Genomic DNA, 15,767 nt, shown 5'->3' with positions numbered 1-15,767 from the left:
ATTCCCAGCCCAGAGTCCTCCAAAGCACGGTTCAGCACTCCAGGAAGTGGCAGAAGTAAATTATGTACATGAAAAACACATGGTCATAGAACCATGGAATATCCTGAGTTGGAAGGGACCAGCAAGGTGTCCAACTCCAGGCCCTGCACAGGGCAGCCCCAACAATCCCACCATGAGCCTGAGAGAATTGTCCAAGTGCTTCTTGAGTTCTGTCAGACTTGGTGCTATGACCTTTTCCCTGAGGATCCTGTTCCAGTACCCAGCAACCATCTGGGTGAAGATGTTTGTGCATGTTTCTTGTTTCAAGGTGCTGAATTGTATTTTAAAAAATAGTCTAAGAATACACATAGGTCACTAGTTTCAGGAGTTTTGGAGTCAGTGGAGATAGATTAAGTCCTAAATGGAGTATATCTTACCTTTGCACATCTCTTTTGCTCTTCCAATTTATTATCTCTTTTGCTGTTCCAGTTAGGAACAAGACTGTATTTCCAAAAGGGAAAAGTTTGACTTAAAAACTATTCAGTCGTTAAAATGTTAACCATACCAAAAACGTCTGAAACTTTTGTCCTGGAAAAATGATGAATACAAGTCAATTTGCAGAGGGGCAACTGAGCTCTGACTGCTTTATTTGTTTAATCACGTAGTAAATGACAAATGAAGGTCTTTTTTTTAAAGTTGAGTGTATATCACTTGGATAGCATCTGACATCTCCAGACTGACACTTGCATCATCTGTACAGGATGAACGTTTAGCATCACTTCAGATTTAAGTGTTGTGAATTGGGGGGGTGGGAAGGCCTGAATTGCTGTGTGCAAAGAGAAAAAAGCTATATGAACTGAATATGCCAGTTATGTCTTTTCAGGCTCTGAGGAGTTAGGAAGTGGAAGCTATGGGCATCGGTACATCACAGACACAGTGACTGGTGATGGTGATGGATTTGATATTGATGATTCAGACTACGACATTTATATAGAAGAGGTAAATATCAAGATTTCTCTTTGGCACTTCTGTTTTCTTTATAGTCTGGATATTTTAAAGTGTCTGGTCGTGTCAGGAAGTTTAATATCTGACATTAAGTGCTTAGATATAGTGATGTGGTAAATTCTTTTTCTTCATTGAGGATGAGTTCGTTACCTCAGATCTGTATCTTGAAAGGTATTAATTTCATTTCCCCATAGCACTTTAGTTTTACTGAATTGGTGTTTCTGTGTTTCTTTACTTCTTTTCAGCTCAGACCACTTCCTGCTATTAAAGGAGGCAACAGAAAATTTCTGGTCGAAACTAAGGTCACACCAGGGTCTAGTTCCAGGCTCCTGTCACGGGTCCTGACAACCACCTCTGAACCCACCACTCCCACTGCTGCCCCAGCGAGGGCGGGCACGGCGTGGGCAGCGAGGAGGGGCAGCATGTCCTCTGCTGCACGCCTCCTGGAGCTGTCCTGCGACGAGGCCGTGTGCTCTGCAGACAGCTTCTGCATCAACGACTACGACCGCGGCGGCTCGCGCTGCCACTGCAACCTGGGCAAAGGAGGGGACACCTGTGAGGACGGTAGGTTTCTGTGTGCCCACTGCTGCTGGCTGCTCTTTGTCTGGGTCAAGGAGCAGCTTTGCAAAGAAGCCACCAAGGTACGCTTTGGGAATAGCCAGCTGGGCTTTGTGGATCTCTACCAGGAGCAAATCGGAGCTCAGGCATCACCCCCTTTGCTTTTCTTTCCTCAGTTAGGTGGGAAAAAAATAATTCCTTAATAAAGCTGAATGCAGTACCTGTGTAAAGATGCACAGGAGAGATGAATCCTCCTTTCCCCACCTAAGAGTCAGAGAATGATGGAGCAGGTGTGTTGTTAATCACCCAGCTATGGCAGGATCCAATCATGGCACCCTCATCTGGAAGCTGAAGTCATTCAACCCCTCTTTGACTCTTGCCTTTTGGCAGCAGCTGAAGCCCTAAACCACCCTTATTTTTTCGTGTGGTCCAGATGATGCTGGTCCTACAGAAGGGATGCAAGAGAACTCCCATTGTAAGAATACCTCCAGAGGAGGCTTTTCCCGTGGTCTGCAGTGCAGCACTCATGTCAGGCAAACTGGGAGAAACAAAATCTCATCCCTAGTTCAAAAAGCATGTCCTGAAGGCTGAGTCAATGTGAGGAAGTGTGTTTGTCTCAGTCAGGACTTGCCTCTTTTCAGGACAACTGGACCATGGCAAGAGCTTGCTGAGCTGAAGGAGGCTGTCTTCTTCCCTTGCTGCCTTTCTGTTCTTTCCCTCTAGAGACATAAACTCACCCTTTCACAAGGTTAACACTGAGCAAATCACCTGGTGAACCAGTCCAGCTCCCTCACCAGGCCATAAGAAGGTCGCTTTTCCCCCCCTGAAATGATTTTTCTTCTGCTTTGGGACCAAGGGGTCAGATGAATGCCAGGGCTCATGAAAAGAGACTATCCCGTTGTGGTGGTGCTGTTCCTCCAGCTAAGAGGGAGCTGATGTGTCCATCCCTCTTCATGCTGATCTGGTCTGCCAAGACCCTGCCATACAGCAGAGCATCAGGGACCCATGTTTCTTCTACAGGATCATGTTAGACCCTCATTTTGCACAGTGTCATGCATCAGGGATACAGACACTGAGGGTGCTTTATCTTCTTCAAACTGAAGTGCTGGAACAAAGAGAGCTCCTTCTGAAAACAATCTGTTGTGACTCAGCGACATGGAACAGCTGCAAATATGATTTTAGGCCTTGATCAAATATGAAGAGCTGTGGCTTTATTTGAACTGACAAGGCCATATACAAGTTGTAACGCAGTCTGTTAACATCAGTCCAAACCCTCCATTTTTCACAGGGGAGTGTGCTATTCCAGAGTAAGCATCATGTGCCAATACTACTTTGTACTGAGTTCGTCTTCAGCAGCCAAAACTGTTAAATAATATATTAATCTGAATGGAAACAGACTTTTCTTCACATTCAACAGCTGTATGACACTCTGGTCCAGTCAATTCTGGTTATGATCAGGACATAAGATAATTGTTCACTGCTGAGGTTGCATTCAGGTTTATAGACCAGTTCCCTTCACCTCAGCCTAAAATATATGCCTTGCAAGCAAAAACTCTGGGAAAACTCTACCCAGATTCAAAAACTGAATGAAAAAAACACACTCAGTTTTTAAATAGCAAAGATGAATAGGACTTCTCATCCTTCCTTCCTCATTAGACTTAAATCCACTGTAAGTATAAAAACTCAGGCCTGAAACTGTGTCTGTCCTCAGTGCTTCTTAGTGAAACAAGCTGCAAAGATAATTTTACAGCTAACAGTGGCTAGCAGTAAGACACCTCTGATTTTCATTTTCTCTCAGGGTCACGGTCTAACACAGGACCAAAGGGTGAGGGTTGATAATGCCATTTGACAAGAGCAATAAAAAGAGCCACTGTTGCAGCCGGGGATGGAAAGATTCCTGCAGGGACTCTTCTTCCCATTACTCCTTTTAGCCCTGAGCTGACTTGAGAGAAATTCTGGAAGCTGCTGGGCTGTTATGAGATATCCAGTGATTCTCCAGATGCTGGATGCAGCAGCTACAGAGCAGCAGTGACTAATGCTGCCTAATGTCTGTCCGTATTTCCTGCGTGTGTTTTTGTAATCCTGCAGAAAAGAAAATTACTTTGTCCTCTCTATCTTAAATGTATTTTTAAAAGAAGATGAATATAAAGATGATGCTGTCTGTCTTCTATAACAAGGAAAACCTGGAGAAATTTATCTGAACTCTCTGATTAAACTATTGAGCATTATTTGGCCCTCAGTATCCTGTTTCTTTCCAAGTTCACCAGGTCCTTGGGAATAAAGGAATTAGCAGCAAAAAGTGGTGGGAAGACAAGGCAATAGGTTAACTGATTGTTGACTGCTGCTGACTAATGATTGTCTCTAAAGGAACTCTGCCTTTCATTGCCACCTGATGTTATCTAGTTCTAAATGTGTATATTGATTTTTATTCGGAAAAAAACTGCTAAATAATATGCTTCCGTCGTTGTTTTTCAGACATTAGTATCCAGTATCCTCAGTTCTCCGGCTACTCATATATCACCTTTGAACCACTGAAAAAGTCCTATCAGACATTTCAAATTACACTTGAATTCAGGGTAAGTTTAGGCAATTCTCGCATTGGCGTTTTAAATCTTATTTACTTACTCTGATGTGGTGGACAATAGAACAGTAACTTAGCTTCAGTATAGCTTCAGTGTAAGTGTGGTGAACCAATGCATAGCCTTTATCTGCAAAGATCTGGCTTTCCTCTCAGTGAATGTAAATGAAGTTTGTAAGCAGCTGAAGGGTTTTCATCCTTTGTTGGTGGGCACTGCATGAGAGAATCCCTGGGACTAGTGGTTGTGGACTAGCAGCAATGCACATTGGCAAGGTTATAGTCACATGGATGAGCTACAGACTGAAGAACACACAGAATTTTTGTGAATTGGAGTTTGAAAGTGGACAAAAGATTTTGATTTTTGTGGACAAAAGATTATGATCCTGTCATACTGAGAGAAGCACTGCCCTATATGTAGCATTCCTTTCGCACCCTGCAGATTTAAGTGAATGTTATTTTCCCACTCTGAAAACTGGGACATGGGCTACTAATACAGTCAGGCTACCATACTACTTAAAAAGCAGGTCTGAAGTGGGGGATACATCCCAGGCTGGCTTGTTTTAGTGCTGTTCTGTTCATTATGGATAGAACATGTAGGGCTGCCTCTAGGGAGGGTGGCCAAGCTCTTGGATGCATCCCCACCCCTAGATAAAGCAGACTCACCAGGCTCACAATCTGGGAAGGATACAGCAGCAGTCAGTTGCCTCAGTGGAGATCTTACACTCCTCTGGCAATTTGTCATTTCAAAATGCAGGATGGCTGCAAAAGCCACTGTGTCAGGTGCTATGAGCATATGGAGAAATGCTGCCAGCACAGCTTGTTTGGCTTGAGGAGTGTCAGTCTCATGGAACATGTGAAGTAAGGTGTGTGTATTCATGTGCTGTGAGTCTGATGTGTCTACACTTACCAGGCTTGCTAGGACATTCTTGCTAGACTTTTTATTCCAGAGTGTCATATGGGATAGGTCTGACAGTCTTTAATGCTTCCAGGCTTTTTTTTTCAGGCCTGATAGTATCATACTTTAAGAGATGGTCTTAAATTGTTTAACCATTAAGGTAGTGATTTTCTAGGTTCTTCAAATGCAGGATTCAAAACTGATCAAACAATTTCTGATTCTGCAAGTTAAAAACTCATTCTGAAAAATGATGACCCTCTTCTGGAGAAAAGTCCCCCACTGTTGCTTGCTTTTATCTGTAATTGTGAGGCTTTGATTTTTCATGTTGACACAATGATTGCAGGCTGAATCCGAAGATGGTTTGCTGCTCTACTGTGGAGAAAATGAACACGGTCGTGGTGATTTTATGTCACTGGCAATTATTCGACGTAGCCTCCAGTTCAGGTAAAACCTCCATCCTGAATCTGATGTAAAGAGAAGGGGCTATTGCTGCCTCCTGGGTCTGCTATATGTGATTAATATCTCCAGTGTCTTTGACTTCTGCCCCATAGAGTGCACCAAATGGACAGTATAATTTCATTTAAGAGTTTTTCAATACTTTTTTCTCTCATTTTTTTTTAGTGTGTGAACATATGCCCTGTTGAGCTCTTTTACTCAGACCTCAGTGTAAAGGCAGAATGATCAGTTTTCGTTAAGGCGTTTGTCTGAGACTCTTAGCTATGTTACCAGAAATGCCAGTGAGACACTGTATTTGCTAATACAGTCTGATAGATATGAAGCAAGTGAAAGAGTATTTCCAGCATCTCCTTACTTGGGAGGGTGAGTCCTTTGAAAGTGGGGAATAACGAAGTGGGTGATGAGCCTTAGTTGTGTTTCTGTTCACCTGCACTGCATGACAGTCAGGGAAAATGGAGCATTTTGTGCACATTCAGCTCTCTTGGAGGTCTTCCTGTCAGTCAGTGCTGAGTTTCAAACAGACTAGCAGAGTTATTAATGTAGTACTGCCTTTCACCAGGGAGTTAGAAAAATTCCCAGGAGAAATTACTGTGATAGCAGGAACTCAGATTGTAATACCCTCCATTTCTGAAACACTTTCAGCTGTTGGCAAGCTTAGCAATACACTTGGTATGGACAGAGAATGCAAAACCTTCTCCACATTAGAAAGACAGATAATGAAGTTTGAAATTTGGAACAGATCTTACTGTAGACTTGCTGTTTTATTTTCCTGCGCTAATATGCACACGAAAATCATGTGGAACAGAGAGGTTCCAGAGTGCAAAAAGAATATTTGGAGTCTAAACCAAACTTTTGGTTATTTGGTTAATGTTAGATTATTACCTTGCTCTCTCTGTCTCATGCTCCCAGGTTCAACTGTGGCACTGGAGTTGGAGTCATAACGAGTGAAAACAAAATCAAGCTGGGGAACTGGCACAGTGTCACATTGTTCAGAGATGGGGTGAATGGCTGGCTCAGGATGGACAACAATGCTCCAGTGACAGGAAAATCTCAGGTTGGTAATCCTGTCCCTGTGGCTCCATCTTGGGGTGTCTCAAGGTTATGATGATGTTTCTTTTCTTGCCATCAGAAGCCTGATCAAATTTAAAAGGTGCATTTTATTTATTGTTGTTAGGACATTTAGTGAACTACCATAAGAGTACAGATTACTCTTCCAAATACATAATCTAGAAATCACTGAGATAAATATCTCAGGGCTGGATCCCATCACAATTTCCCTGTTGTGCTCCATATTTGCTCTGCCCCCATTCTGCCACCCTATGCCAGTCTCAAATACAGGCTATTAGAAGTTTACTAGATTGTACAGCTGCTATCCCTGATTGCTTTCTTTTTCAGGCCTCAGAGAGCTGCTCTGCTTCCTCAGATATAAAAATCAGATGCATATGTGTATATGAGTATATATTTATGTATAATATGCATATACTCACATGAGATTTGTATACAGAGATGTAATTACATGCATATTTTGGACAAAGATTTAAGTATAGTAATGGAGATAGACATTCTGCCTTGACTCATGTTAACACCAGCAAGTTCAACGCTGACAGGATAAAATATAATACAGGAAGATACTTTGACTTGCTCATCTGTTGCTGGGCCAGAAAACAAAATTAAGGCACTGGAAGAAAAGGCAATTTCATATTGCTTCAGATGTCTTTCCTTTGATAGCCACTATTAACATGCCATCCCTGAAAGAAAGCAGTTTCAGACATCTTATTACTTTCCACTTTCATGTGCAGGCACTGAAGGGAAAAAATTGCAGTGCATTGAGTTCTCATCAGCTGGAAATGACAGAGGAAAGAATTTCAGTGTGTCATGTGTTGCTGTTACCAATGCTATGAGGCCATGCAAAGGGCAGATGTGAAACAGGAGAGATATGTACAGCTTCTGCAGTGTGCTGTGCAAGTAACTGCAGGCTCAATAACCTCAGCTTATTTAGCCTGGCAAAATACAGGCTATGATGATAGAATTAATTGTTATAAATGCTATGGGGGCAGGGGTACAAAATTCTGAAGGATTTTAGGCTAGAGGTCAGTGCTGTCAAAGCCACAAATCGGTAAAAATTGGCCGTGAATAAACTGAGAATTTTGAATGTTTTCTTCTGAAGGTCCGTGGGGTTTTGAAAGAACTTTAGAGTAGGAGGCAAAAGTCACATTTCGATCAATTTGTGGCAGGAATTTTGATTCAGTCGCATGTAGTTTGGGTTAGTGGTCCAAAAAGAGTCTGTTGTTTTTTCATGTTTTTTGTTCTTTCCTGTGCACTGTAGCAATTTTACTAAACTTGTGTATGTAGGTTTCTATAGATTCTTTAAAGAGATGGTCAGTACATTTAGCTGAGGCAAAGTGAGCAGAACCCTGCTGAAGTTGTGATTTTACTGGTTTTTGCCTTTTCTTTGTTTTTTATCGTTTTTTTTCTTTTTTTTTTTCTTTTTTTTTTTTTTTTTTGTGATTTCATTATTATTCAATACTGAACACTTGTTGAGTTCTGTCCAAAAGACAATATCTCATTGGTCTGTCCCTCAGGGCTTCTGGTTTAGAAGACAAACAATTTTTGGCAAAAGGAAAGGAAGAAATTGCAGCAAAAGACAGACTACGCTTTCTCCTCAAAAGAGTGATTTTTAGTCTTATTTATTGTGCTTTTAGTAGTTCATGTTATCATGATGGGATGCAGATGAAAAAGGTTGATTTCAAACGGTGGACTGATTTGGGGAATGACTAATGGGAAGGATTTACCAATGAACAACCTACATATTCCCAGACATGATTCTTCACGGAGGAAAAAAATCAATTGTAAACCGCTGTGGCTTAATGAGTTCTCCTGTGTTATATCTGTTGCAAATGATGCTGTGCTCTGCTCTCCCTTCAGGGCCAGTACAGCAAAATCACGTTCCAGACTCCCTTCTACGTTGGTGGTGCTCCCAGTGTGTACTGGCTGGTCAGGGCCACCGGCACCAACCGCGGGTTCCAGGGCTGCGTCCAGTCCCTGAGCATCAACGGGAAGATAACTGATATGAGACCCTGGCCACTAGGGAAAGCTCTCAGTGGTGCTGATGTCGGTGAGTGTCATGGTGTGGGGTCTTTAATCAGTGACTAACCCGGTTTCTATCCTGTTGGAACAAATGGAGCCATGGTCCAGGTTTGAGAGGTGGAAGGTGCAGTCTCTCTTTTTGGCCTGATTTTCCTCTGTTCCTTTGCACATTGCTTTTGCTGGGTCTGTAGTGGGACAGTTCATCACACTGTGAAAGCAAGCCCTTTGTGAGCACACTTACTGTGCACAATAAATAGTAAACCCATTTTCATGAGCGAACAGTAAGATCTGTGTTGCAGATACCATTAAAACTGCGCCAGTATTTCTGCCAGCATCTCTCAGGGCACCTCTTCCTGCCCCTGACTGACACAGTCATGCCATCAGAAATCAATAGTATGTATGCTGAGCTAGCATTTGAAAGAATACGAGCCCAACAAAATACATTTTGCCTAAAGACATCATTGCACTTGTCCAAAGTAATGCATGGATCTCTCAGACTCACAGTCCTGTGGATGTTACAGAGGGCTTTCTGTGTTACACTATATGCTGAAGCATATAGGCTTTCCTGTATACCATCCTTTGTTTTGCTCTCCAGAGTCATGGTATGATTGAAAAATAGCTTGGAATAAATACTTCCAGCAGCTTTATAAAGTGTTAAGATAATATTATTTTCCCTTCAATGAGTAAAAGATGGAGAAGTAGGGATGCTAATTAACTAGTCCTCTCCTATTTATTTATTTATTTATTTCATCCATTTAATGGGCACTTGAAAAAAGTCAGGACAACAAAAATCCTTGCTTTAATGATCTCCCAGTTTAAACAGTATAAACATAAGAGTAAACCCAAGACAGAAGGCAAGTGGTAACAGCGAGAAATAGATTCCATACCACTGAACTCTCCCTCCCATGCTTCAGCCACAAAGTCGTCTTTCTTCCCTTCTGTAGCTGTGCATTTGACATCCCATGAAGGAAATGATTTATGAGACACTTCTTAACAATTGTTCTGTATTCTGTAGATAAAATGGCCAAACTTCTGTGCAATATGGGGTAGAACAGACTGGCCCAAGAAACAGTTGCTGAAAAGAGTAAGATTTTGGAAGCAGAGTGTAATTCCACGATAGAGTGAGAATCTGTGGAATTTAGACAGATGAAAGCCCTACTGAACTTCTCTAGCCTTAATCTCTATTGCCTTTTGGGATGCAGCTAGCTTCATTCCCATCCATGAATGCTCCACATACTACTGCATTAATAATCAACATCAATGAAAAGAAATTCTGTGCTCTGCCATGTGTGACTCGAAACTGACTGTTATGCCTTACTGTCCTTGTGTGACTGCACACATTTATATGGAACTGTACCAGAAGAGACTTGCAAACAATATGTCATGTAAGTATAACTTTAAAGAATTGCAAGCAAACTCTGATAGGGTTTAGGAATGACTTTTATCAGTCAATCACTTGGAGTTTTTTTTTCTGTTGGCACAGTATATAAATCAGGAGTGCTGTGCTACATGTATCACAGAACTGAGGGTGGGGAGGAGAGGGGTCCATCCATCTCTGTGCTCTGTCTTCTGGCTGCAGCAGACGTCCCACTGGGCCATTAGCTGAGGGACCAACAGAGGAGGCACTGCCTGTGGTTTGGAGTGGGCATGGCAGGACCCGGCACTGCTGCAGCTTCTCTCCTTCATCTGCCATTGCAGCCAAGCTTATGCAGCCACCACACTTGTGGGTTGCCTCTTCAGCAGAGTGACCTCTACTGGCCCAAAGGCTGTGAAAAGTCACTGGGACACTGGGAGAGAAGCCTGTCCTTGAATACCAGGCAGTGAAGATAAGAATTGTCTTGGGTTTCTGTTTGTGTCTTCATACCTGATGCATAGAGATCCTTGTTTACACATGTCTTGGCTCTGTTTCCTTGCCTATAAAATAGAGCTAGTGCTATATCCTGTGTCATGATAATCGGTCAGTATATGAAGGATTTGGGGGACAAGATACCTGTCCTTCCTCGGTTCACTTGTGGCCATTGCAGTGCAGACTAGAAGGGGAAAAGGTAGCTCAGTGAGCACTGCCAGCACCCCTGATCCCGTGGCTGGGCATGGGGCAGATGTGATTGTCCCCTTCCATGGAGAAGGAGCATATTTTCCCTTCTGGGGGACTTGTATGTTTTGTCTGTGCTCCTCAGATTAGCCCTGGAGTCCTGTGTCAGCTGCTGTACTCAGACTTCCCTCCATACAATGAAAATTGGACCTGATAGGAGGTCTGTAGATGTGCAATACATGACAATCTGGTCTGACAGGGAATTGTACCAGATAACCTTTGAGTTGTTACTGCTTCTGCCCTGAATTAGGTAGAAAAAGTTGTTTTCCACTGGGGAATAGAGTGATTGGGATGGACCAGCACATCAGCCATTTATATCTGCCTATTTGTTTGCAGTTTTCTTTTTGGCTTTAAGATGGGAATTCAAACTGTAAAGCTGGTGCTGTACAAACACCTGTGTCTTACTGAAGATATGTAGAGACCTGCTCTGGAAACTGGGCTTGCAATCAGAGTACTGTGTTTAAACAAAACAAAAAGGCATATCCCCTTCTTGCAATAGTTTTTCAAGACTTCTCTTAATCACCTCAAATTGCAAAACTGTTCCCCAGTGTTTATTATCAGAGCTGTCTCACGGAACCTTTGTCATCTCAGAGGTAATACGCCAATGTGCCTCAAAGTAAATGTGTAATTCTTAGTTTGCCATAAAACACTAAGCCCTCCAAATGGTGTGGTTACTGTTGTACACCACAAAAGTCTTACTTGGTCTTTCTTAATGTATACAACCAGTTTGTTACAACTGACACACAGAGAGTTATTTGTTCAGAAACTAAAGGAGAAAATAATTTCAACTAGAACGTCAGTCATATATGTATTTGATGATTGCATAGTCTGACTTTATAGATACCAGTTTTAAGAAGCAAATGAGAATTTATTTGTTGTACAACAATTTTAGCTAAAATCCAGCAAGAAATAAACTCCTTGTTATTTAAGTTGATGTGCCAGCATAGTAGAGATGCTTCTTAAAAAGCCCATATGTTGATGGTATGGATCCCTTTTAGTGTGGACAAGAGGGTTGACAACCTCATTTTGGCTAATAAGATTAGTTGATAATGATTAACACCTCTCATGGTCAGCATGGCATGAATTTACAGTGAACAGAGAAGCACTTAAGATAATTGAAATTAAACGAGGCATGGTGCTTGTAAACAATTTAGAGAAATTTGTATCTTAGAAGAAAATAGATACAAAGAAGAGCAGACAATAAGTAATCCAGGGAATGATTGAAAGTTACATCTATCATGGTTTGATTGTAAGGGCTACTTTTTGCTCATATAAGGTCTTTTGCTGGTCTGATATTTAAAAAAAATACTAATAATCAAGTTCCCCTGTCTAAATTGCACACCATTTGACAAACTGGGAGAGAACCTGGGCAGGAGAGCAAATTGTGTTGGTTAATAGCAACGATCAACAGCCAAATAAATCTTTTTTGACAAACTTTTCTGATGAATTGATGTTCTGACTCCTGTGTTTAGGTGAGTGTAGCAGTGGCATCTGTGATGAGGCAGCCTGCATCAACAGTGGCACCTGTACTGCAAGCAAAGCAGATTCTTACATTTGCCTTTGTCCTCTTGGATTTAAAGGTCATCATTGTGAGGAAGGTGAGTGGGTGCTGAGATGCCTCTGTTTCCTTGTCTATGTTCTTTAGTGTTCAGTGTGTTTTCCACTTAAGAGGCATGGGAGGAGGTCTCATATTGTTACACTGATAGAATACTTGTTAGTTCATCTTTTTAAAGTCACATACTGAAAGCCTTCCCTTACTGCTTTGAAGCTACACCCAGTTCGTATATAAACTGTGATTCTCAAACCTCTTTTCTTATTTAAACTAACTGTACTTAAGCATCTTGAAATTCCTGTTCAGAAGTTAAAATAATGTACCACCCCACAACTGCACATTAATTCGAAAAAAAATACGTACCTTTCTCCTAAAACCAGTGTCAGTTGTTTATTTTGAAATGTAAAGGATGTAATGTCAATTTCCTGGTAATATCAGAGATACAAGTCGTAAAATACATGTGGAATTGTTTTCTATGCTGTAGAACTTTTCATGCCACCACCCACTGTGTGCATGCTTACCACCTTGAAAGGCACTATTATGAATCACTAAAGAAAAGGTACACAATTTCTCACAGTACAAAGTACAGTACAAATACATCCCTGGAAAAGGAAGGGACTAAGAAGTGTTGGGTAGGATTCAAAAATATTTTTAATTTAGATGAAAAGGAAATCAGGTTGTTTTGCTAAGCATTAGCTTAAATACATAACATAAGGAACAGACACTGGTTGGTAAGAGTCAATCCTTTATGTTTGAGCCTCAAGTGACCTGCTTATGATTTCTGGATTTCCAGCACTCACCTTGGCCATACCTCAGTTCAACGAATCCTTAAGATCCTTTGCTAGCACACCCTGGCCCTTGGAACCACAGAATTACCTTTCCTTCATGGAGTTTGAGCTGACATTTCGTCCAGATTTAGAGACTGGTGTCCTTTTGTACAGCTATGACAAAGACAGCAAGGACTTCCTCTCCATTAACATGGTGGCTGGCTACGTGGAGTTCAGGTTCGACTGTGGCTCTGGAACAGCTATTATCAGGTAAATGGTGTTGCCTGTGTGTCCTTCCCAACTGTGCCATGGTGCTGGTACACGAGAGGAGTGGGCTGGAAAGAGTCACAGCCTCTGATGATGTGTGCAAGCCCCTTGGTCACTCGTGCTTGCTCCTAAGGAAGCACTAAAATTGTGGTCAAGGGGACAGGATTTTCTTCCTACATCAGTTTTATGTTTCAAAGCTTTGTGCTTTATATTACTGCAGATGTTACATTTGTGTCTGTATGGTATTGCAGTAATTCCCTTCTTCACCCCGTGACACTGAACCATAGCTAGTTAGGGGATCTGTAAATATTTTATGCATATACTTTCTAGCCACAGGATTTCACAATATTGGCACTTATGTGATCATCCTCCTTTCTGGTTTCCAGTTCCAAGCAGGGGTGCCAGGCTGGAGGTGGCACAAGAAGATACATCTTCAGGTCTCCCCACTTCCTCATAGTTCTGTTTTTTGAGTGACCTGAGGCTAGTATCCAATTTATACAACCTAAGCTGTATAAATCATAAATGTGTGGTTTGACCAAAGTTCCCAGACAGACCTTCTGCAAGGGGTTCATTGCATCCTAAAATGAATGTCTAGGAGGATAGAAGCAGTGAAATTCCTCAAAAACACTGCTCTCTCTCCCTGTGTAACTAAATGCCCAGTCACTGGGCAATTGCTCCTGGGCTTTCTGAAAAGGCACTGGGCTGAACAGAGGCACTCAGTATCTTGGATGTGACCCAGGAGGCTGCCAGTTTGACCAGGCTGACCTGATATTTAGAAATGATCTATATAAAGCTCATGCAGAATGTGTACACTGTCTGCAAGTCTTGCATACCAATGATTCCAGTGGATGGGCATCAGGAATTTTGACTATATTGTGATTAGAGAAAATGTACTGATTTTACACTGAATGAGGGCTCAAGCAAACAAACTCATTCAGTTTTGCAGACAAAATGAGATATGAAATTTCAAGGGAGAAAATGCAAAATAATGCACAAGCCTAGCAATGCACAGCTGTGGAAAAACAGTGTTCTCAGACAGAGAAAGATCCTGGAGTCGCAATGGATAGTTCTGTGGGAGTAACAGCAAACTGTTTAGAGACAAATACAGAAACCTAAGTACAATACAGACACTTATTAGGAATGGAATAAGGAAGAATGCCTCTGTTGAAGCCCACAATGCACCCTGTCTTGAAAACCTACTGCTATTCTGGTCACATAATTCCAAAAGAATTTAGCAAAATTAAAAAGGAAGAGTAGTTTTGACATCCAGGAGAGGTAAGTCAGCATCTTCCACAAAGCTTTTCTACAGCAGGACCTTTCAGCCCGGTAAAGAAAGAGTCGGGTGGAAGTATGATAGAAGTTTTTAAATAATGAATGACATGGAGATTAATGAGTATTCTGTATTTTTTCTATATGCAAAAAAAGTAAGGAACCAAAGAAAAGACTTTTTTCTTTGGGTTTGGTTTTTGGTCTTTTTTTGTTGTTTTTTTTTTCTTTTTTTTAAGAGGAGTATATAAATAAGTTGTGGAAACTAATTGTCACAGCAAGTTACAGATGCCAGAACTATAAATAGGTTAGAAAAAATTGGACAAATTTGAAGAAAGCTCCATTGAGAGAGATCAAACACAATTGTACGGATGCAGCCTCTGACTCAGGAAATGGCTAAATGACAAGTTGCCAGAAGCTGGGAGGATATATCAAGGGAAGAATCACTTCATACTTACCCTATTTTCTATTCTCTTGTTGAAAAGTGGCAGAAATGGCTAATTTTGGAGACCTTTTCTCCAACTCAATAGCCCTTCTTACAACAGCCTTCAATCTTTACTGATTGCAGCCTTCTAATTCCTGTTACTGGCAACCATAAAATATTAAAGTAAAATTATTTTTTTCCTTCCAAGAATATTGTAGCACTTCAAAACACCTGGACTAAAGTTTGACTGATATGTAGAGTTATAAATGTAGAGAGAGCCACAAGCATATGTCTGGGAGTAGAGACTCCCCCTTTCTGCTGGAAAGCAGAAGAACAAGCTGGATGCCAGCTACTGCCTGAACTACATGCACTGGAGGAAAAGAGTGTGGTGAGATAGCTGAGCAGTGGGTGAGACTCAGGAGACCCTCAGGATTCATTGAAAGTTGTAAGGCTCTCCTGTTAACTCTTCTTTCTAGATAAAATGTGCAACTCCCACCCTGTTGTCAGCTCTGTCAGTGGTTAAATAGGACAAACAGATTCCCTGTTTTTCGTGCCTGCCTGGTCAATGTCCACTTGAATGTCTGTCTTAATCATCCTACTTCATGCCTACCCTTTGTCTTTAATAGGGGTATAGCTCTGGTCATCCTGATACCTCTGCCATAGGACCACCAGGCTGTTAGATATTGTAATATAATCAGAACACAGCCATATTAACTTTATGGTTAGAATGAGACAAGCTTATTTGTATATGTCAGCAGCAGCAGTAGGAGAGCTGATGCTGGTGAAGGTTGTGATTTCCTGATGTATCCCAGGATGGAAGCAGCTCAGTGTGCTCTGGGGG

General features: G+C 41.6%; 1 protein-coding gene across 5 annotated transcripts in view; it reads left to right on the top strand.

Annotated features, from left to right (window-relative positions):
- EGFLAM (EGF like, fibronectin type III and laminin G domains) overlaps positions 1 to 15,767 on the top strand; it is a 233,237-nt gene that overhangs the window by 201,354 nt on the left and 16,116 nt on the right. For all 5 annotated transcript variants that reach the window (XM_014875581.2, XM_088157101.1, XM_088157102.1 and 2 more), the window contains 8 exons: positions 863 to 978; positions 1,230 to 1,548; positions 4,018 to 4,118; positions 5,359 to 5,459; positions 6,381 to 6,525; positions 8,397 to 8,586; positions 12,123 to 12,248; positions 12,996 to 13,239. In XM_014875581.2, coding sequence (XP_014731067.2) covers positions 863 to 978; positions 1,230 to 1,548; positions 4,018 to 4,118; positions 5,359 to 5,459; positions 6,381 to 6,525; positions 8,397 to 8,586; positions 12,123 to 12,248; positions 12,996 to 13,239 — 1,342 coding nt within the window. The remainder of the gene's footprint in view (positions 1 to 862; positions 979 to 1,229; positions 1,549 to 4,017; positions 4,119 to 5,358; positions 5,460 to 6,380; positions 6,526 to 8,396; positions 8,587 to 12,122; positions 12,249 to 12,995; positions 13,240 to 15,767) is intronic.

Source organism: Sturnus vulgaris, chromosome Z, assembly GCF_052056855.1.
Source record: "Sturnus vulgaris isolate bStuVul1 chromosome Z, bStuVul1.hap1, whole genome shotgun sequence".
NCBI classification, from domain to species: Eukaryota; Metazoa; Chordata; class Aves; order Passeriformes; family Sturnidae; genus Sturnus; species Sturnus vulgaris.
Note: the sequence above shows the minus strand (reverse complement) of the source record. Positions and strands in the feature narration are given on the sequence as shown.